At 39.9% G+C, this 22,500-nt stretch overlaps 3 protein-coding genes across 5 annotated transcripts; all 3 read left to right on the plus strand.

The window, feature by feature from the left end:
• Positions 1-1,694: 1,694 nt before the first annotated feature.
• Positions 1,695-4,756, plus strand: LOC123516574 (anti-lipopolysaccharide factor-like). Its single transcript, XM_045276083.1, has 4 exons — positions 1,695-1,856; positions 2,622-2,798; positions 3,515-3,648; positions 4,337-4,756. Exons 2-4 carry the CDS (start codon positions 2,680-2,682, stop codon positions 4,477-4,479), a joined length of 396 nt encoding a protein of 131 aa, XP_045132018.1. The 5' UTR covers positions 1,695-1,856; positions 2,622-2,679; the 3' UTR covers positions 4,480-4,756.
• A 3,171-nt stretch (positions 4,757-7,927) lies between these two features.
• LOC123516576 (anti-lipopolysaccharide factor) lies at positions 7,928-11,262 on the plus strand. Of its 3 annotated transcripts, none has more exons than XM_045276087.1 (4): positions 7,928-8,282; positions 10,061-10,263; positions 10,389-10,522; positions 10,604-11,262. In XM_045276087.1, the coding sequence occupies exons 2-4, from the start codon at positions 10,142-10,144 to the stop codon at positions 10,717-10,719; spliced, it is 372 nt and encodes a 123-aa protein (XP_045132022.1). In that variant the 5' UTR covers positions 7,928-8,282; positions 10,061-10,141; the 3' UTR covers positions 10,720-11,262. The 3 variants fall into 3 exon arrangements, with proteins under 3 accessions (XP_045132022.1, XP_045132020.1, XP_045132021.1); XM_045276085.1 differs by lacking the exon at positions 7,928-8,282 and adding an exon at positions 9,207-9,359; XM_045276086.1 differs by lacking the exon at positions 7,928-8,282 and adding an exon at positions 9,401-9,543.
• A 2,037-nt stretch (positions 11,263-13,299) lies between these two features.
• On the plus strand, positions 13,300-15,415 carry LOC123516577 (anti-lipopolysaccharide factor-like). The gene is made up of 4 exons (XM_045276088.1): positions 13,300-13,330; positions 13,855-14,021; positions 14,204-14,337; positions 14,655-15,415. Exons 2-4 carry the CDS (start codon positions 13,900-13,902, stop codon positions 14,768-14,770), a joined length of 372 nt encoding a protein of 123 aa, XP_045132023.1. The 5' UTR covers positions 13,300-13,330; positions 13,855-13,899; the 3' UTR covers positions 14,771-15,415.
• Positions 15,416-22,500: the final 7,085 nt, after the last annotated feature.

Below are 22,500 nucleotides of genomic sequence, written 5' to 3' on the forward strand. Positions count from 1 at the left end.
TTAACTGGGAAAGAAACGTCTCAGTTACATTCCTCTCCCTTGCATGGTGCGTCTACTATTCATTAACCGGCAACTCCTCCTTGGTATGTGGACAGAAAATGATGCTATCACTACTACTACTACTACTACTATTACTACTATTACTCCTCCTCCTCCTCCTCCTCCTCCTCCTCCTCCTCCTCCTCCTCCTCCTCCTACTACTACTACTACTATTTCCACTATTGCTACTACTGCTGTTGTTACTGTTGTGCTTTGCTGTGTCGTACCACAAGTGCTCCTAAATTATAAACAATAAAAAATAATTCCCGAAAAACTGGCTTAACGATTTCACTCTAATTACTCTGAGTGTGGCGGTACAATAAGAAGGGTGTGTGTCTACTATCCTGAGTCTCTTCTTTTACATGTCGCAGCATATCACAAACAGCTTCGCATGGACTAACAGGACTAATGGACTGGTTTTCTGTGTTCTATACCATTTATCACCTTGCTTTCCAAAAGTCGTAATTTTCCCCGGTAATATTAAAAAAAAAGTGAAAAAGGCTGTTTGCTCGAGACTGGTACTTCTGTGGATTTTTGTTTTGTTTGGTCTTTTTTGGTGTCCTAGGCTAGTGAACATTTTAGATTAAAAAGAAATTAAAACTAAGAAATGGCGTTACTAGATGACTGGATTCGATAAGGATGCGTTTGATACGGTAATGTTCAGTTATTTTTGAAATTATTATTGACTTGCGTTTCAGTGGAAAAACTGCGGCGCGTGCCATTGCCGAATGTCTTACATATAAACACAGCAGGCGTTGCTCGTGACTGGACGCCCTAACAAGGTAAGGCGCAGCTAGCGAGATGTGACACACTCGCAATTCTAAACAAAACAAGGAAGTTTTGCAATCGTATAACTCTGCTGAACATTCTTATTAACAAATATACAATGCATTTTGCATTAATTTCGTTGTTTGGCACACCAATCAAGATGCTGAATTTCATGATGAATTATTCTGCTTGATCTTTTTCCTGCTTTCACAATTAAGCTTTGTTTATAGTGTCCTTTATATTCCCACCTCTAAGTACTGTGGCTGGAAAGAACAGACAGGGACAAATTAGATTTTGAGACTTCATCTTTTTTTGTAACTTAAATCATCAAAGATAAGTTTCCATTAATTTCGCTCCTTGTCTGACTAACTAAGTTTCTAATTTTTATTATGAATTGAGCTGTTTTACTTATTTTTCCAATGAATTTCTATTTCAGTTTCCTTTACTAATATTTTTCCAAACTCCCACGTTGGAGGATATCAGGATGTTGAGGGTTACATAAGGTCGGTATGGCAGATTACTAATGAGATTGTCACTTAAAGAGGCACGAGGGTTGAAATACAAGTTAACACTCACACCGATGAGATAAACGTGATTAGGGATGAAAAGCAGACACTCTCCTATCAAGAGACACTTCAGGAGCATGTAAGGTACACAGTCAAGTTAGTAAATAGCAGTAACCCTGAAAACAAAGACCAAAAGAAAACGAATACAATATGGTAAGAAAACGTAACATGTTTAAAGACAATACTCGAAAGGTAGAACGACCAAACACACACCTATAATCAAACAGCCAGCCACACATTTCCGGAACTGGACTCTCCCCCCATAGCGGATGTAAACATTTCCCAGCAAACCCAAACACTCCGTTGGTGTAGACTGGATAGATCGTTGCCCGGCACTGGCTTCTCCACGACGAGGAAAAAGAATGCTTACCAGACGACACTGCATTGCTGGTCTCCTTTCAGTCACGTAACTGCGCTTTGGTGGCGGCTATAAAGTTGTGTGTAGCCCCGGCGGATGATCATTACCTGGGGAAGAAGGAAAAGGTCAGTAAATAAGTGTTTTCTTGTCTAATTGATTTTATCCTGTGTTGTTTCTTATATGGCTATGGGAAAGTTATATCATGTCGTTTTGATGATTTAGTTTTCTTTTTACTTCTCTCTCTCTCTCTCTCTCTCTCTCTCTCTCTCTCTCTCTGTGTGTGTGTGTGTGTGTGTGTGTGTGTGTGTGTGTGTGTGTGTGTGTGTGTGTGTGTGTGTGTGTGTGTGTGTGTGTGTGTGTGTGTGTGTGTGTGTTTCCTTTATACTTAAATCTATCTTCTTACAACTGCACGCTTTACATAAGAGAATAAAACGAAAGGCAACTAGTTCATATAACAAACACTATACACAAACGTATATATATTCCTTAAAACATGATCCAGATCCACAAGAAAATATGACTAATTTGAAAACATGTACTTCGTTTCCTAATCTATTACAAAAAAAAAAAAAAAAAAAAAAAAAAACATGATAAAGAAAGTGTGATGTAAGATTCCACCATTCAGAGCATTCCTCTTCGACATCCTCAGTCTAACTCAGTCTGTATTGTAAAGTTTCCCCCATCTAGAACATTCGTCTTTCATAATCCTCTGCCTAGCATGTGCTCTTGAATAGATGGAAAACCCAAGGATCTTCCCTCTCCACCTATAATTACACTCTATTCACTAAAGTCAAGCTCAGTCTGTATTTCGTCTGCTGACCTGATAAAAAACAAAATACATTCAATAATAATAATTAAACATCAACGCCACTTCTTTCCTATATCTTCAGCCAACACACTCTCCTCGACCCGTATACATCTCATTCGCTTCCCTGATATTGGTAGAAGATGCAAGGCGGAGTGCTTGCCGGCCTGTGTGTGGCGCTGGTGGCGGTGTGTGTGCACGTGCCCAAGCCGTGCGAGGCATATATGGAGTTGGTGGCTCCCATGCTGAAGAAACTCACAGCGTAAGTTTTTCACAGTACGACAATCTAACCTATGAAATACAAGAGAATAAGGGAAACTGCAAGAAACCATCAGGTCTACAAGTGGCGGTCCCAGTACGATACATATTTGTGTGTTTCTACAAAGCTCCTTCTTTTAAATGTCCCAACACAAAAGCATATAAGATTAATAGGACGTATCACTCTTTCATTCCATACAACTACTGACTAGCTCATTTCCTTTTCGAGAATTTGATGTTCCTGGGCTTATCTATTATTATTATTATTATTATTATTATTATTATTATTATTATTATTATTATTATCATTATTATTATTATTATCATCTTTACGTAATTATTGTTTATTTTGGTGTGGTGGGTGCAGCAGAGTGGTCCGCTTGACTATCACTTTCCCCAAGGTCAACTGACGGAGCTAAGAGCGTGAATGATGTTTGTACGTGTGTGTGTGGTTCATTGTCTAAGCCACGTGTAGGGACTGCTGGCTTTGTATATACTATTACTGCTGCTACTATTGCTGCTACTATTACTACTACTACTACTACTACTACTACTACTACTACTACTACTACTACTACTAAATAGATCTATAAATATTTATTTGACGATATATCTTGTTTTGTATATTCTCACTATATCAATTCTCTTCCTACTGCCCCTCCTGCTCCACCTCTTTTTTTTTTTCTCCTCTTTCTTTTCCCCTTGCTCTCCCTCCTACAGGCAGTGGAATGATGAGGAAATGAATCTGCTGGACCACAACTGCCACTACCAAAGCACCCTCACAGGCTCTGGTGCCACGCAGTACCACTATGGCAAGTTCTCCTGTCCCGGGCTGGCGAACTTCACCGGCTTGTGTGAGTAGTGTGGAGAAAACCTCAGAGAATGACGTCTACTCTCTCTCTCTCTCTCTCTGGACTTAGTAAGAATGTAATGACTACGATTGCTCTAGAGAGAGAGAGAGAGAGAGAGAGAGAGAGAGAGAGAGAGAGAGAGAGAGAGAGAGAGAGAGAAAACAAGTGAACCCACTCTCATACTCAAGGACACAGCTGCGTCTCAGGCAAAATGACAATAAAAAGCCCTCTCTCTCTCTCTCTCTCTCTCTCTCTCTCTCTCTCTCTCTCTCTCTCTCTCTCCCACACACTTAGTGTAGAATAATAATACTAAATTCTTTCATTCAATATTCTGAAGTCTTACCACATCACCTTAATTCAAGCTTAAAAAAACTCTGGCAGTTGTTATTCTTGATTATCATTTAAGTTAAAAAATCACATCAGTACACTAAAACCTCAACGTTACCTTTCACACCATTAATTAGAAAAAAAACAACAACAACAGAATCTTCCTTCGAATTAAAAACAATTAAACTCACAATCAAACTGGTAGACTAAGGATCTGAACGTAATCTTCCATATTCCCACAAAAACAAAACAAAAACAGACTGACATGAAGCTCTGTGTTAGTTAGTTGCCTCATGCAAAATTATCTAGTAGTATCATGTTACTTAGTAGTCTCATGTATAACTCATTTGGTTTTCCGTCACAGCGAAGGCGAAGAACAAGTTTGAGTCAATGGTGGCTGCTGTTAAGGACTTCCTGCTTCGGGCCTTCAAACTACGATTCATAAAACAGCAGGACGCGGTTGCCTGGCTGGGTACTAAGTGTTTGAAAGGGAGATGTAAAGAGTGAGGGAGGCAGAGACGAGGAGGAGGAGGAGGAGGAGGAGGAGGAGGAGGAGGAGGAGGAGGAGGAAGAGGAGCTGAGCGAAGAAGAGGAGGAGGATGAGAAGGAGAAGGAAGAGGAAGAGGAGGAAAAGACAGTGTTTATGTTTGCGGCGCACCATCTGATCTGTGTCTTGTGTTTCATAAATAAGAATGGTTGATGAGAATTAAGTTATAGAAGATGTTTGTCTGATTACATTTTCATTGCCAAGGAAAAATGAAATAAAAAAAATGGATACATACAACCTATTTTTCAATAAATAATTTGCTATAAATATTAATAAACGAGAGATAGATAGATATATATATATATATATATATATATATATATATATATATATATATATATATATATATATATATATAGAGAGAGAGAGAGAGAGAGAGAGAGAGAGCAAAAACCTCATCACTGTCCTTGTCTGGTTTTCGATGAACTCAGCGGCCGTCCCCAGTGTTGTCATTCCCGCCACAGTGCAACCACAACACACACACACACACATACACACACACACACACACACACACACACACACACACACACACACACACACACACACACACACACACACACACACGAAAAGAGAGCAAGCTTGTCCAACTCCCTAACGCCAGAGTTAACCAGTACTCTCAATCATTTATACCTTTCACTGGTAAACTCTGGAACTGCTTACCTGCTTCTGTATTTCCGTCTTCCTACGACTTAACTTCTTCTAAGAGGGAGGTATTAAGACATTTGCTCCCTTATTTTATATATATATATATATATATATATATATATATATATATATATATATATATATATATATATATATATATATATATATGTGTGTGTGTGTGTGTGTGTGTGTGTGTGTGTGTGTGTGTGTGTGTCTGTCTGTCTCCGGTTTTCACGCTTTCCCAGGGCTACCAGGAGTTGAAGGGCGCCTGCTAACGAAGAGGTTTGGCTTTGGTATTCAAGAACCATTACCCCGGGGTGGATGCCCTCCCCCACCCCTGTTGCTGTTGAAACATTTTGCTGAGATACTTGTGCTTAATATTTATAATGTATAAACTATCACAGCTATTTTGTTACTTATTATCATGTGAACCAAATTACTGTCTGCTGAGTTTGTGCTCAGCAAGGTAATGCATTATAGATGTCAAAATATTAATTGATGAATAAAATTGTTAAATGACAACAAACAAGAAATAAATTACAACAACAACAACACCTACCTACTACTACTACTACTACTACTACTACTACTACTACTACTACTACTACTACCACTGCTACTACTACTACTTTGGCCACCGTCACTGCTGCCTAAAAAAGGGAAGGAAAATCTTGTTATACCAGGAAGTGAAAGGGAAAAAAGGCAGACGTCGTCTTTTCACACTGGCGCCAGGGAAACAGGGCTCATGATTATGGTTTTCAAATTTCGTGACCAAGAATAATGAATGTGTATGAAATGAAACTTTCAAGGTATTGCCTCATTGCATAAGAATGTGTGTGGGCGCGATGACATTTTTACTTGATATATATTTCAGTTTTCATAGACTTGATAAGGCAACAAATGAAGCATGGAAAGTAGTATTCTTTGTCGCTTCGTTATTTTTTATTATTATTTTTTTTTCATGTTATGGCCTATAGCGCCTATAGGTAACTTGATTATTGGAAGAGTTGCTGAGCTTCCACCCATTAGTGGCGCAGGCAATTTCATTTATAGTAGTACCCATATTAGGCCCTATATCACCACCCAAACGCATCTTTGGTGTAACCACCTAGAACCTGGGTATCATGGTGACATGTAGGTAGCTTTAAATTAGTCGACAAATGGCAAAGTTTCAATGCCGTACTTGGTGGGATTCGAACCTACGCGTGGACGTCTGCCCGATCCACTACGCCACCACCTCCCTATGACAGGCTGCTTCAGAAACCTTGAAAAAAAAAAAAAACAGAAATCTCTTTTTCACTTTATCTCCATAGCTATTTAAGTTTATACTTCTTTCTTCTTTGTTGTAAAATGTTCATACAAACCAAAATACTGACATGAAATCTTCAACCTCTCTCTCTCTCTCTCTCTCTCTCTCTCTCTCTCTCTCTCTCTCGTGTGTGTGTGTGTGTGTGTGTGTGTGTGTGTGTGTGTGTGTGTGTGTGTGTGTGTGTGTGTGTGTGTGTGTGTATCTATACATATCTATATCTATATATATATATATATATATATATATATATATATATATATATATATATATATATATATATATATATATATATATATATATATATATATATATATATATATATATATATATATATATATATATATATATATATATATATATATATATATATATATATATATATATATATATATATATATATATATATATATATATATATATATATATATATATATATATATAGAGAGAGAGAGAGAGAGAGAGAGAGAGAGAGAGAGAGAGAGAGAGAGAGAGAGAGAGAGAGAGAGAGAGAGAGAGAGTTGCGTGAAAATTTCATTTCATGTCAAAATTTTATCCTATGCAAACATTTGACAGTCTTTATTGCCTGCATAATTTCAAACTTTCCCTAAGTGAGGATTGAGTTATGAAGGTGGTGATGGTTCCCTGCACCACCACACACTGGCTGAACTGTCCCATCTCGTTGCTCCAACTTGTTTTCGTCCTTGGCTGAGCAATTATCATAGATACAAATTTCTTATAAGTGGATATTGTTTTGTAGAGATTTCAGCAAGTAAGATCGGAGCTTATATAAGTATTGGGATAACACTACAATCGTTTTGTTTATTTTTTATTTGATAACTTTTTAGTTATTTGTGGGTGTGTAGTTAGTTAACTCTTCCCGCTGACTGTTTTCTTGCAGCAAGGATATCTTTAACAGGGATTCTTTTTCTTGTCAGTTCACCATATTGTTTTTTTTTTTTCTCTTGATATTTTATTTCTCTCATTTTTTGGGGAATGACTTTGCTGCAACCTTGAGAAGACACGTGTGGCTCTCATGAACAACTGGTATTTACACACACACACACACACACACACACACACACACACACACACTTCTTAAATTCGTATTCAGAACCATTTTGCTATCAAAGGGCGACTATTTTCTAAATTCATAAAGATATTCAACTAGACTCTCAAGAGTGTTTTTCTTCTTCATAATACTCTTTCTCCTGTTCATAATGTAGAAGTCTTGTTTATTTGTAACTAGAAAAAAAAACTTCACAGTTCATTATAGATAGCTGAGATGCGGTGCAACAATGTTTCAGAATATGTCTTTACACATTTCGGTGGTAACTTCTTCAACTGTTACTTAGCAGGACGAAAAACGCTCCACGCTTAAGCTGCTGGAATAGCCAACTGCCCTCCTTGAATAAGAAAGAAGATGTGTTTGTGTGTGTGTGTGTGTGTGTGTGTGTGTGTGTGTGTGTGTGTGTGTGTGTGTGTGTGTGTGTGTGTGTGTGTGTGTGTGTGTGTGTGTGTGTGTGTGGCATCTAATAACTTTTTGTAATGAAGGCCGTGAGGCAGTTATTCATACATATTGATACACACACCTCAGCACTTCACTCTTTTCGTTCAGTGACAAACATTACTGGACACCTTCACATGTTCTCTTCGGCTGATGTTTAACCCTAATGACACAGGTTATTTCCGAATCACACACCACTGCCAATGGATCCTCTTAGTATATAATTGCATGAAGAGATGGCAGAAGCAATTATAAAGACTTGTGAGTCCGTTGGTAGGGATTCAGTTCTTGAGGAACCACAAGGTTAGTGTGTGTGTGTGTGTGTGTGTGTGTGTGTGTGTGTGTGTGTGTGTGTGTGTGTGTGTGTGTGTGTGTGTGTGTGTGTGTGTCCTTTATCATCAGTGTCTTAAAGGATATTTGCCTCAATCTTCACTTATTCTTATCATACTTGTGTCTTAACATTTCGGTAGAGTCTTGCAATATTTTTCTACATAATTTGTATCACTATCTTCAGAAGTTTCACATCAGTGTCTAGTCTGTTTTTTTTTGTCTCAGAAAGACAAATTATGCAATTATTGTAATAATTATGAGGGACAAAGATACAGATTCATCTCAATACTGAAGTCACATGTAGGGAAAGGAACGCTTACTGAAACTTAATTTTCATCTTTGATAATCTTTCTATACTTGTCCTTTTTTTCAACTCTGCAAAGTAAGTCTTCCTATACAAGATAGCACATAATTTTCTTCTCATATTGTTTTCCTTGTGGTAGTTGACAGAGAAGTACTCCCGCACGTATATAGGTTACTGCAGATCAACTGGTTGTCTCATTACAAACTAACAGATCTAATGGTGTCGTTCTTCTCACATATTCATACAAAAGAAATATGCAATCAGCAAGTAACAGCTCTGCTTACCACAGCTTCTCCTCCAATATCTTCTTGAAATAAGTTATAAGAGGATGAAGTGTGTGTGTGTGTGTGTGTGTGTGTGTGTGTGTGTGTGTGTGTGTGTGTGTGTGTGTGTGTGTGTGTGTGTGTGTGTGTGTGTGTGTGTGTGTGTGAACGGTCAATAGCTCTTTCAAAGTTCAGACGGTATGACATCTAATCCCTCTCCGTGATCAAGATAGTGAGGCACATTGATACACGCGCCTCGGGACTTCCCTCTTTTCGTTCACTGATAAACATTACTGGGAATCTCTACATACAAGTTACCCCTTGAGTGACGCATCGCGCAGTCGTGACACAGGGACTTTCCGCATCACACACCACCGCCAGGGAATTCCCTTGGCATTTTGCTGTATGAATAGATAGCACGGTTGGGTATATAGACGTGTGAGTCCGCTGGTAGGGATTCAGTGGGTGATGAACTACGAGAAGGTTAGTGTGTGTGTGTGTGTGTGTGTGTGTGTGTGTGTGTGTGTGTGTGTGTGTGTGTGTGTGTGTGTGTGTGTGTGTGTGTGTGTGTGTGTGTGTGTGTGTGTGTGAGTGAGACATTTATCATCAGGATCTTAAAGGATATTCGTCTCAATCTTCACATGTTCTTATCATATTTGTGTCATAAGTGCGTAACATTTCGTTGCAGTCTTGCAATATTTTTCTGTCTAATTTGTATCACTATTTTCAGAAGTCTCATTTCAGTGTTTAATCTTTGTTTTCATCTAAGAAAGACAACTTAAGTAATAATTGTAATAAATGTGAGAAAAAAGATACAGATTTATTATAATACTAAAGTCACATGTAAGGAAAAAGAAACATTCATTGAAAATTAGTTTTCATCTTTGATCATATTTACACACCTTCTCGTCCTCTTCAACTCTCTGCAAGCTAACACTTCCTACAAGATACACCATATTTTTCTTACAATTATTTTCCTGGTGGCAATTGACATAGGAATGAGAAAACCTTGTTCTTTTTTATCCTGTACTTCCGCACATAGGATACCACAGATCAACTGGTGTCTATTCTTTTCATACATTCTTACAAAAAAGAAATATGTGATCAGCAAGTAATAGCTCTCCTTACTACAGCTTCAATATTTTCTTGACACGTGAAATTCAGAAGCGTTCCTTTTCTTTCAGTAATAACAACAGCATCAAAAGCAACGCCAACGAGTTTTCATCAAGTGTTGCCCTTGCTTCCCTCCACGAGCTTCCCTCAAGATGCGGAAAGGAGTGGTGGCCGGCCTGTGCCTGGCACTGGTGGTGATGTGCCTGTACCTGCCCCAGCCTTGCGAGGCTCAGTATGAGGCTCTGGTAACTTCCATTCTTGGAAAACTCACTGGGTAAGTCACTTTGCATTATCTATTAGTTCAGTAAGCTACATTGGTGCTTTGGACTCGTAAACTTATCAAAATCCTGTTTTATCATCAAATTTCATGTCATATCTCCTCCTCCCCTGCTGTGACAGACTGTGGCACAACGACTCGGTGGACTTCATGGGCCACATCTGCTACTTCCGCCGCCGCCCTAAGATCAGAAGATTTAAGCTGTACCACGAGGGCAAGTTTTGGTGTCCTGGTTGGGCGCCTTTCGAGGGCAGGTGTAAGTATTGTGTCGTCTTCTGAATTATTATTTTTTTTTTCATACCTGAATATTGATACTAATCTCCGTTTGGTTTCGCAGCGAGGACAAAGAGCAGGTCGGGGTCATCCAGGGAGGCCACCAAGGACTTCGTGCGCAAAGCTTTACAGAACGGACTCGTCACACAGCAGGATGCTTCTCTGTGGCTGAATAACTAAAGCAGAGGAAGTGAGTGCTGTGTACGACGAGGAGGAGAAAGAGGATAACATGGAAGTAACTGTCTGACTTGTAATCATATATCTTTTTTTTCTCAAGGGACTTGCTGGTAAATGCAAGGTTAATGAAACTATGGAGGTAGTGAACGTGATGGAAAGTCAAGTATGTGAAGAAGTACCACATATATTTTTTTTTATAGATTTTTCTAATGTACTTGCGTCTTTGCCTTTTTCTCTCAGTTTCCACCATCAGTGCCTTTGACACTTATGCTAAAAAACGAAAATGAAATGAAAGAAAAATAGAAAATATAATTACAAACAAAATATATAGAAGACGAAAAACAAATAAATCCATCATATCTTAACTATTATAACGGTAGTAAGCCTATTTTCTTTTTTTATGGATGAGGTAAGAAAAAGTAATGAAACATATCTTAATTGCACTTGAGCTGTTGGATCGTAATAGCCGTAAGACTTGAAAAAGACATTCAGTTACTTGTTGTATCTCTAAACTCTCTATAAGTGTTAATAAAGATATATGCTGTTCCCGTGTGATTGATATTCCTTACTTAATTGAGAAATAACAATGGACTGGTTGTAAAGGATGCAGTTGAGGATAGAACACTTTATTCCTGAGTTGTTTTGCAGAGCTTCAGAAACATTCCAACCTCAACACACATGCCAGCCCAATTGCCACATAGTTCTGCATGTTTGGAATGTTAGAAGAAAAAAAGTAGTATTGAAAACACATAGGATCAGTTGACTAATCCAAAACATACCATTACACATTACATACACTAAGCACTGAGCCACACACTTCTATATATACTGCTCAGGGCTTCCCTCTCTTATATCAAATACAATTATCAGCTGGAAATTTCTCACGTTCACCTCCCTTTTCTCCTCTTCTCTTGTTTGGTGGTCTCTTCGTTCCTCTTGCGTTTATTTTTTTTTCTCTCTCTCTTCTGGTATTTGTCTTCACCTATAGTCTGCTTCCTCTTGGCTTTCAAATTCAATAGCTCACTTTCTGGTCTGTATCTCTCTCTTTTTTCTTTTAGTGCAGTTGATGCAATTTCATAATCTCTTCCCTCTTCTCATATTCTGTTCAACTAACCAAGTAATATTTTTCGTATTCAGTTCTGTTTTCACTTTTGGTATATTTCAACATATATACTTTTATATCTCTTGGCCTCCAAACTAAATAACAATCTTTCTATCATCTGGTCTGTATCTTTTATTTATTTATTTCTTATTTATACCATGTGGGCTTTTCACGGGAATTTATGGGCTAAAGGGGATACTTTTTAGGGTACCTCCTATTTCAAAGCCCACCCGCTAGGAAACCGTTGCCCCGAGTGAGGAACCCCAACATACACTCGGACCGTGGACAGGATTCAAACCCGTGCGCTTGGAGACCCCTCGGACCCCAAAGCACACATGGTTCCACTGTACCACGGCGGCCCTTTTTATTTATTTATTTTTTTACTTGCATGGGTGATACAATTTTATAATTTTTTACTTTATTTTCTCATACGCTGTACTAATTACCATATATTGTGGTGTCATCTTCTACTTGACACACTGGGCATTTGATGTTTTCTTGTTTATTTATTCAGTTTAACCTATTTTTCCTTAACTTTGATCTTTTCCTCATCACTTCCTATCATTTCATACTTCATGCAATATTTCAATTTTTCAATTTTCTTCCATTTATTCTGTATATCTCAGGCATTAATTTCTTTCTAATTTGTTGGTTTAAACTTTGGTCGTGTTTACCGTGATTTTTCTTACTATTTTTGTTATTGGTCATCTTAATTTCCATTTTTACTTAAACAAATCTTATCTTCATTGACATCTCTTTGCATCAAGGCGTCTATCTTGTCTTCTCACACTGGGCACTAGTATGTACACTCGTTTAGAAAACTGTCTTTATTTTGATGACCGATGGATGTGAGGAGTAACGCTTCAGGATATTTTAGTATGGTTGGTACATGTTCGTGCAAATGTTTCTGTCAATAAAGAGAAAAGTTTATATTTATTTGTCTCTTAGCTATGAAATGAACGATATAACAGTATGAAAAAAATGCGATCAATGTATTAAGTGTTAAACGCACCTTGAGTTACTGGACTAACAGGCATACTAACATTGCCGAGGGAACCGCACTATATTTTGAATAACATTGTCAGTTGTGTCAAATGGAATGAATGAAAATCGTAAAGATAGTTTTCTATCTATAGTCTTCAGTGTTTCTTGTTATGTTCACAATGGTTCCTTCTCCTTTACACTGCCTTTCAGCATTGAAGTTTTAACGGTTTCCATTTCTTGCATCTGATATTCTCATCGCTGTATAAAATTCTGTATTGGTCATTCTTTATTGCTGAGTTCGATCTTCCTTTATTTTTCTAAGCTTCCCTTCTTCTCCGTTTGAATTTTTTTCTAGTCCAACGAAGCAAACACATTGGCTCTGCCTTCCCTGAGCCTTTCCCGAAGCTAAATCAAGCACCATCAGGGAATTCTGGTTACATTACTCCTTGTTGCGCAATTGTATGACACTGAATATATAAATGCTGTGTTCCACAGGTCAGGAGTCACTATCCGAGGTACCCCAAAGAGGTCTGGATACATGTGTGTGTGTGTGTGTGTGTGTGTGTGTGTGTGTGTGTGTGTGTGTGTGTGTGTGTGTGTGTGTGTGTGTGTGTGTGTGTGTGTGAGAGAGAGAGAGAGTGTGTTGGTTTTTTCACTACAGTTTATAACTTAGGAGTAAAAATGCCTTCGCATCACCGATTTAGTTTTTCTTTTCAGTTACTGTCTCTAATCTCACAATTTTCCCTGGCGTGTTGTGTATTAACCCATCTAGTTTTTACCATTATTTTTCTAAAAATACTTTCACGTATAAAAGATAATAACCTAAAATGATAATAAAAAAAGAGAATCTAGAAATAAAAAAGTAACTATTAACAATATAATACAAAAGGGAATTAAGAGTTCAGTGGCGTTTAATTTGCTGTTACTTCAAGCAATAAGGAAATACGAAAAATTAACATTAGGTACTATGAACTGTTAGTGCAAATGACGAAAGATGGAATTCTTCCTTGCTTCCAACATTTCAAAGTCCGGTTAATTTTCTTTTACTTCAGGGACATCAAAAGCATTGAAGACTACGCAACTAAACTTCGCTCAAGATGCGGAAAGGGGTGGTGACCGGCCTGTTCATGGCGCTGGTGGTGATGTGTCTGTACTTGCCCCAGCCCTGCGAGGCTCAGTATGAAGCTCTGACGGCTGCTATTTTGACAAAGCTGTCAAAGTAAGTTACTTTTCACCATTTTTAATTTTCACTGATATTATCACGCATACATAACTCTAGAGTTAGATACTTTTCATATTTTTAAAATTAACTAATTCTTACTTATGGGCCGCGGCTCTGCAATCGAACCGTACTTATCTATACATCTCTGACTTAGCTAATTCACACACTACGTACTTCAGAATGTGGCACAGTGACACTCTGAATTTCTTGGGCCACACCTGCCACGTCAGCCGTACTCCGACGGTCAAGCGCTTTAAGCTGTACTGGAAGGGCAAGTTTTGGTGTCCTGGCTGGGCGCCTTTCAGTGGCACTTGTAAGTATTGATACACGGAACTCAATGAACAAGGGTCTATTTCTCATTACACACACACACACACACACACACACACACACACACACACACGCGCGCGCGCAGTAATTTCATGTAGTAATTTCTAAAGATGATAATATCAAGTGTTTACAACCTCACTTACATGCAAGATGAAAATAATTCCTTTACGAAAATTAATTTTGAAATGACCTGTAAGAATTTGTAATATTTTTTTTCGAATTTTCAAAAAGTCAGTTCTGGAGAAGTGTCTTTTCACGCCCTTCAATACCAGCGTTATGTAACTTATGTTCGTTTTGCAGCGAGGACCAAGAGCAGGTCAGGGTCAGCCAGAGAGGCCACCAAGAGTTTTGTGGGCCAAGCTTTACAGCGCAGACTTATCACGCAGCAAGAAGCGGACCTCTGGCTGAAGGGGTAATGGGTGCTCACGCCGATGCATGGGGAGGAGGCCGAGTGGGAGGAGAGTGAAGATAAAGAAGAAATGACTTGTGTCTGATCTAAAACGAGTTTTTAAAATTTTTTCATTTCCAGTTATACAACCACAACAACAACTGCTAGTACTGCATTATTACTGATTGTAAGAAGTATTTTGAACTAAAAGTAATTTCAGATAATGGCTGTTAATATTAAGGAAATACATGTAATTGTATTGGAAAGTATCCTAACTGAAGCATTTTCTATTTTCCTATCCTTTTCTTTCCTCTCTTTCATGTCTGCCTATAACATTCCGGATTAATGAACGAAAAAATGATAGAAAGAAAAGTAAAATACAACTGAATAAATGTCAAAGGAAGCAATCTTGAAATTTAGTTCAAACGTAAAAAAACGAAAAATCTTATTTTCATTATTTAGAATAAACCAAATATACAAGACTCATGCTTGCGTTATTATGAAAGTCTGAAGAAAAACCCGAGATGAAAATGAATGCACGAGTCTTAATTGTGCATGAAATGTTGGAAGGAATGGATTGAACGCTGATTGAGATCTGAAATATTCATATGACTTTCAGTTGTGAAAAAAAAAAATCATTGTGAACAATTAAAAAAGTTTCTCATAAAAGACATTCTTTGTTTTATTCTCAGATGTGATTAATATCCCTTGATTCAAGTAAAAAAAAAAAAAGATGTTTGAAACACAATAGGTAAATCCTTCAGACAATTTTAGTCACGCTTACACACAAACACGCAAATACAGACAGACAGACGCGCGCGCGAGCACACACACACACACACACACACACACACACACACACACACACACACACACACACACACACACACACACACACTGTGCATGAGCATGGGCGGGCAAGTGAGGCATGTAGTACTGTAGAAGAAGAAAAAAAGAACAAGAATAATAAGGAAGAAAGTAATAATCACAATATACGAATTATTTGGCGGGTGGGATAACACAAGCTTGCAGTGGAGCGTGTAGTGGGCGGGCGCCGCTCAACACTTACTACTGAAGACGCATTCATGAGACGACGAGGGAGGAGCTGAAAGGTGGCTGGAGGCAAGGGCTCGGGACACATTGCATTGAGTGTGTGTGTGTGTAATTCACTGTCTCTGTCTCTGACGAGACAGCCAGACGTTACCCTACGGAACGAGCTCAGAGCTCATTATTTCCGATCTTCGGATAGGCCTGAGACCAGGCACACACCACACACAACTCCTCGATTTACATCCCGTACCTACTCACTGCTAGGTGAACAGGAGCTACACGTGAAAGGAGACACACCCAAATATCTCCACCCGGCCGAGGAATCGAACCCCGGTCCTCTGGCTTGTGAAGCCAGCGCTCTAACCACTGAGCTACCGGGCCGTGTGTGTGTGTGTGTGTGTGTGTGTGTGTGTGTGTGTGTGTGTGTGTGTGTGTGTGTGTGTGTGTGAGAGAGAGAGAGAGAGAGAGAGAGAGAGAGAGAGAGAGAGAGAGAGAGAGAGAGAGAGAGAGAGAGAGAGAGAGAGAGAGAGAGAGAGAGAGAGAGAGAGAGAGCAAATATAACATGACTAAAAAAGACAAAAGACAAATGACAGCAGTATATTAAAGAACATTAAAAGTAACTTGAACAAGAAACGAGAGAGAGAGAAAGAAAAAGAACATTAACACTACAACATCCACCACCACCACCACCACCACCACCACCATCACCACCACCACAGTTCTGAGATGGATATATCCTGAGCTCTGCTGTCTTAAAAATTTCTAAGAACGTAACTTGAGGGATGTCTGATGGTGGTGGCGGTGGTGGTGATGGAGGAGCAAGTCGGGGAATTCCTTTAAAACAAGATCGTCTGTGTGTGTGTGTGTGTGTGTGTGTGTGTGTGTGTGTGTGTGTGTGTGTGTGTGTGTGTGTGTGTGTGTGTGAGAGAGAGAGAGAGAGAGAGAGAGAGAGAGAGAGAGAGAGAGAGAGAGAGAGAGAGAGAGAGAGATATGACAGGAAGTGTAACTCTGACCACAAACAAACACCAGAATAGAAACAGTGAAGGCCAAATAGAGGAGGACACGTGACCTTTCAACTCAATGGAATGGCCTGCTGATACACTCACTACATACTCCTACACACGAAGAAGCGAATGTACTACTACTACTACTACTACAACTCTACATGCCTCTCACGACCTTGGCAGCACATCCACGCATCTGAATCACGAGAGAGAGAGAGAGAGAGAGAGAGAAAAAAACACACCACGTGGACGTAATGAAGAGGAACAGTGGAGGATGAGAGGAAAGAATGAACGATGAGAGGAGAATGAAAAGAGAATAAAAAAAGAAGAAACTTATGACATGGCAACATATTACAGATAACAAAATATAAGTGAAGAGAGGAGAAAGAATAAACAACACAAAGGAGGAACGGAAGAATAAGAAGCATGCAAAAAGTTAAAGGGAGAAAGAGTAAATAAAGGGTGGAGACTTAGAAGGAGTCAGGATAAGAAGATTGAAGAGGGAGAAGACATAATAGAGTGGGAGGAGGAAGGACAAAAGAAGGAAGAGGATGGATGAACTGGAGGAGTGGGACAAGGAAGAAGGAAACACACAAACAAAGGAGAATATGATGTAGTGGGAGGAGAGACAAGAAAGGCAATGAAAGAGAAGGAAGGGAAAAAAAAAAACGAGAAAAGATTGGGATAAAAGGAAGGACAAGGAGGCCAACGAAGGAAGAGAGGAAGGAGGAAAGGCATGAAAAAAGAAACCATGGTAGAAGAGAAAGAGATAAAGAAAATGTAATGATAGAGAGAGACTAGAAAAATGAGGAAGAGAGAAGATGATAAAAGCAAAGAAAACTAGAAGGACATGGAAGGAAGGTTAGAAAGAAAGAAAGAATAAAAGTCTGTGTATGAAAAAGGAAATGACGAAGACAGGATGAAGGAGGAATCAAGAATGACGAAAAAGGAACAAGAAAAATGGCGAGGACACTGTGATGAAAAGAGAACAAAGAGGACAAGAAAGGAAAGGAAAAGGGAATGAGTGAATAAGAACAAGTACGAGAAAGTAACAAAGGAAAGGGAAACGGAGAGAGAGACAAGGTAAATGACGAAGGAAGAAGGAAAATAAAAAGACACTAGAATTAAAGAGAGGAAAAAGACGACAAGGAAGGAAGGAAAGAAGGAAGGAGAGAATAAGAACCACTGCAGAAGGAGGAAGACGATAAAGAAAACAGGAATGAGAAAGAGAAAACAAGGAAGACAAAGACGGAAGAAGAAAGAAAAAAAAGAAATATAAGAGGACAAGTAAAACTAAAAAGGAAGAGAAGAAAAGAATAGAAATGAGTGTAAAAAAGATTGAATTGAAGATAGGATGAAGGAAAGAGAAATGAAGGAGAGGGAAGAGGAAGGCGAGAGAGACGAAGCAGATGGCAGGAGGAAAAGGAGGAGGAGGAAGAGGAAGAGGAGGAAGAGAGGGCGAGGAGGCGGAGGGAGTGAATCAGAGGCCAGCCAGCGTGCTAGAGAATGTCAATTATCCATCACGACTCAAGACACAAAGGTTCCAGAAATTCCTGTTAAGATAAAACTAAAGGAAGTGAGAAATGGCGAAAAAGGTCTCTCTCTCTCTCTCTCTCTCTCTCTCTCTCTCTCTCTCTCTCTCTCTCTCTCTCTCAAAACTTCAAGACGATGCGGTAAAGTAATTTCATTCAAACCAATCTCCACCAGAGAGAGAGAGAGAGAGAGAGAGAGAGAGAGAGAGAGAGAGAGAGAGAGAGAGAGAGAGAGAGGGAATAAATGAGACAAGGAAACAAAAGTGAACGCACTCCCACGCTCAAGGTCACAATAGAGACTTAAACACAATAAAGAGAACCAACATTTGTGGAGAACCAGCAGTACGTTCCCTCTTTTCCCCAACCATAAGGACATCTCCACTTTTCTTTCCTTTTACTCGTCTGTACACACGCTAAGGTTGTCGTTGTGTCTTTTTCCTCCGCACATTGTTCAGCCGTCATGCTTACGTGTACACGCGCCTTGCTAAACATGGTAACCTTCCTCTGCAAACACTCGGCTACTAAAGAACCCAAGGTAAGGAACAGGTGAGGCCATAACCAGTAAACGCCCCTGGGAAACCTCATCGTGTGTATAACATTGCAAAACTTGTCTATAAACTCATAGGGAATTAAAAACAAATGGGAAAACATTGACTTAATATTTGATTCTTATACTTCATAGGTTCTCTCTCTCTCTCTCTCTCTCTCTCTCTCTCTCTCTCTTTCCTCAGATATACAAAGAACATAAGACCATAGGAAGATAAAGGCAGCCATGTAGCCTACACGTGATAATCCCACCATGAAACACACCCTCCTATTTCCGCCTGTCATTCTCAAAACAGAAATAAACAACTTTGTGTGTTGGGAAGGAGCTTTGGCCTTAAGATGGGCAGCTTAGCACACTGACACTGGCCTTCCTGCCCTACGTGACCCTAATCCTGTAGTGTATGCGACGTCTCTCTTGGCTAGGTAAAGGAAGGGGGTTGTGAGGTGGCGTCTTTCCTTACCCATGTTTGATAAAGACCTCGCGGAAGTCCAGCATCATGGTGAGAGAGAGAGAGAGAGAGAGAGAGAGAGAGAGAGAGAGAGAGAGAGAGAGAGAGAGAGAGAGAGAGAGAGAGAGAGAGAGAGAGAGAGAGAGAGAGAGAGAGAGAGAGAGAGAGAGAGAGAGAGAGAGAGAGAGAGAGAGAGAGAGAGAGAGAGAGAGAGAGAGAGAGAGAGAGAGAGAGAGAGAGAGAGAGAGAGAGAGAGAGAGAGAGAGAGAGAGAGAGAGAGAGAGAGAGAGAGAGAGAGAGAGAGAGAGAGAGAGAGAGAGAGAGAGAGAGAGAGAGAGAGAGAGAGAGAGAGAGAGAGAGAGAGAGAGAGAGAGAGAGAGAGAGAGAGAGAGAGAGAGAGAGAGAGAGAGAGAGAGAGAGAGAGAGAGAGAGAGAGAGAGAGAGACATTGTTAAAATTCAAGACAGGCTGGGCGGGATAAACCTTTTGCCTATACGCTATCTTCTCTTTTACAGTTTTGTTCATTCTTGTGAGGCCAAAAACACACACACACACACACACACACACACACACACACACACACACACACACACACAGCCCGGTAGCTCAGTGGTTAGAGCGCTGGCTTCACAAGCCAGAGGACCGGGGTTCGATTCTTCGGCCGGGTGGAGATATTTGGGTGTGTCTCCTTTCACGTGTAGCCCCTGTTCACCTAGCAGTGAGTAGGCACGGGATGTAAATCGAGGAGTTGTGACTTTGTTGTCCCGGTGTGTGGTGTGTGCCTGATCTCAGGCCTATCCGAAGATCGGAAATAATGACCTCTGAGCTCGTTCCATAGGGTAGCGTCTGGCTGTCTCGTCAGAGACTGCAGCAGATCAAACAGTGAAACACACACACACACACACACACACCGGGGAGAGAGAAAGAGAGAGATTGTTAGAATTCAAGACATTGTGGGTGTGGTAAACCTTTTGCCTATACGCTATCTTCTCTTTTACAGTTTCATTCATCCTTGTGAAGCCAAAACAACACTTCCTCCTTCTCTCTCTCTCTCTCTCTCTCTCTCTCTCTCTCTCTCTGCCCCCACTCGGTAACTCTAATGCAAGCCGTGACAGTGACAATGAAAACACAACTGACAATGACAGTGACAATGAAAATTACAATGCATGTTTTCCCACCCTAAAAAAAAAAAAAGAAACGTTAGTGGGAAGAATAAGTGTTTTTGTAGTGACGCAGCGATAAATTAAAGGAGAAAACCTACGTATTGACAGTAGGTTTGTAAACGTATAAGGAAGTTGAGTGTGTGTAAATAACCGAGTGTCGTGGATGGAAGAGACGGTGAAATGGTATGAAAGTTACTTGGTTTCATTTGGAGTTTTTCAAGGTTGTTTTTTTTAAGACTCGCAAATTTATAAGGTCAAGATAATAGACAGTAGCTGGTTAGAGAGAGAGAGAGAGAGAGAGAGAGAGAGAGAGAGAGAGAGAGAGAGAGAGAGAGAGAGAGAGAGAGAGAGAGAGAGAGAGAGAGAGAGAGAGAGAGAGAGAAGGTATCCAACTCTAAACGCTTTGAAGAGCACGATCACCTTGCTTGAAATATACTACACTCTTCTCTTTTTTCTTGTCTCATTGACGCCTTCCTCCTTCCTGGGACTGCTGCCACGCCTTAAGGACTCGTGCCGCCGCTACCAGGGAAAATAACTCACCACATGGAGACAGACAGAAACCAAGGATATTTTGAGGTGTGGGAAAATTTATGATGAAAACGGAAGTGTGTGTGTGTGTGTGTGTGTGTGTGTGTGTGTGTGTGTGTGTGTGTGTGTGTGTGTGTGTGTGTGTGTGTGTGTGTGTGTGTGTGTGTGTGTGTTGTAATGGATGGTGTTGTTGCTTGTGGTGGTGGTGGTAGTAGTAGTAGTAGTAGTAGTAGTAGTAGCAGTAGTAGCAGCAGTAGCAGTAGTAGTAGTTGTTGTTGTTGTTGTTGTTGTTGTTGTTAGCAGCAGCAGCAGCAGCAGCAGCAGCAGCAGCAGCAGCAGCAGCAGCAGCAGCAGCAGCAGTAGTAGCAGCAGTAGCAGCAGTAGTAGCAGTTGTTGTTGTTGTTGTTGTTGTTGTTGTTGTTGTTGTTGTTGTTGTTGTTGTTGTAGCAGTAGCAGTAGTAACAGTAGTAGTAGTAGTAGTAGTAGTAGTAGTAGTAGTAGTAGTAGTAGTAGTAGTAGTAGTAGCAGCAGTAGCAGCAGTGGTGTTACTTTAACAGCAACAGCAGCACCTTCGTTATTGCTTATATTCCTGTTGTTATTGTTGTAATATGAATAACAACAACAACATGTAACCATCTACTACTACTACTACTACTACTACTACTACTACTACTACTACTACTACTACTATTACCACTACTGCTACTACTACTACTACTACCACTACAACAACAACAAGAAGAACTACTACTACTACTACTACTACTACTACTACTACTACTACTACTGCTACTACTACTGTTACTACTACTACTACTACTACTACTACCACAACTACTACTACTACTACTACAACAACAACAACAACAACTACTACTACTACTACTGCTGCTGCTACTACTACAACTATTACTACTACTACTGACATTAGCACCACCACTACCCCCATAATACTACCAACAAAAAAGGCAACAACGTAACCAATACACACGACAGATGAAAAGGTTAACATACTGAAAAGAACCGGATGTCTGGCTCACTGGTTTAAAAATAGATGGGCCAAACTTGGATGCACTTATTTCCTTTTAGGCTGTTTAATGATCTGGTTGTTTATGGCGCTAAGAGTGGTGGGCGAGAGGGGGACGGTCAAGGTGAAGTGTCTACCTGTGTGTAAGTGTTCAAGGTAAGTAGGAAAGAGTTGGGAAACACGTTTGTTCACCGTGAAAACCCGAATGCTTGAGATTTCACCGGATGAGATTAGTTATCAATATGTTTATAGTAATAACTCGGTACCCCTTTGGATACACAAGAGAGAGAGAGAGACAAGACAGACAGACAGAGAGAGAGAGAGAGAGAGAGAGAGAGAGAGAGAGAGAGAGAGAGAGAGAGAGAGAGAGAGAGAGAGAGAGAGAGAGAGAGAGAGAGAGAGAGAGAGAGAGAGAGAGAGAGAGAGAGAGAGAGAGAGAGAGAGAGAGAGAGAGAGAGAG

The sequence above is a fragment of the Portunus trituberculatus genome, chromosome 41 (genome assembly GCF_017591435.1).
Source record: "Portunus trituberculatus isolate SZX2019 chromosome 41, ASM1759143v1, whole genome shotgun sequence".
Taxonomy (NCBI): domain Eukaryota; kingdom Metazoa; phylum Arthropoda; class Malacostraca; order Decapoda; family Portunidae; genus Portunus; species Portunus trituberculatus.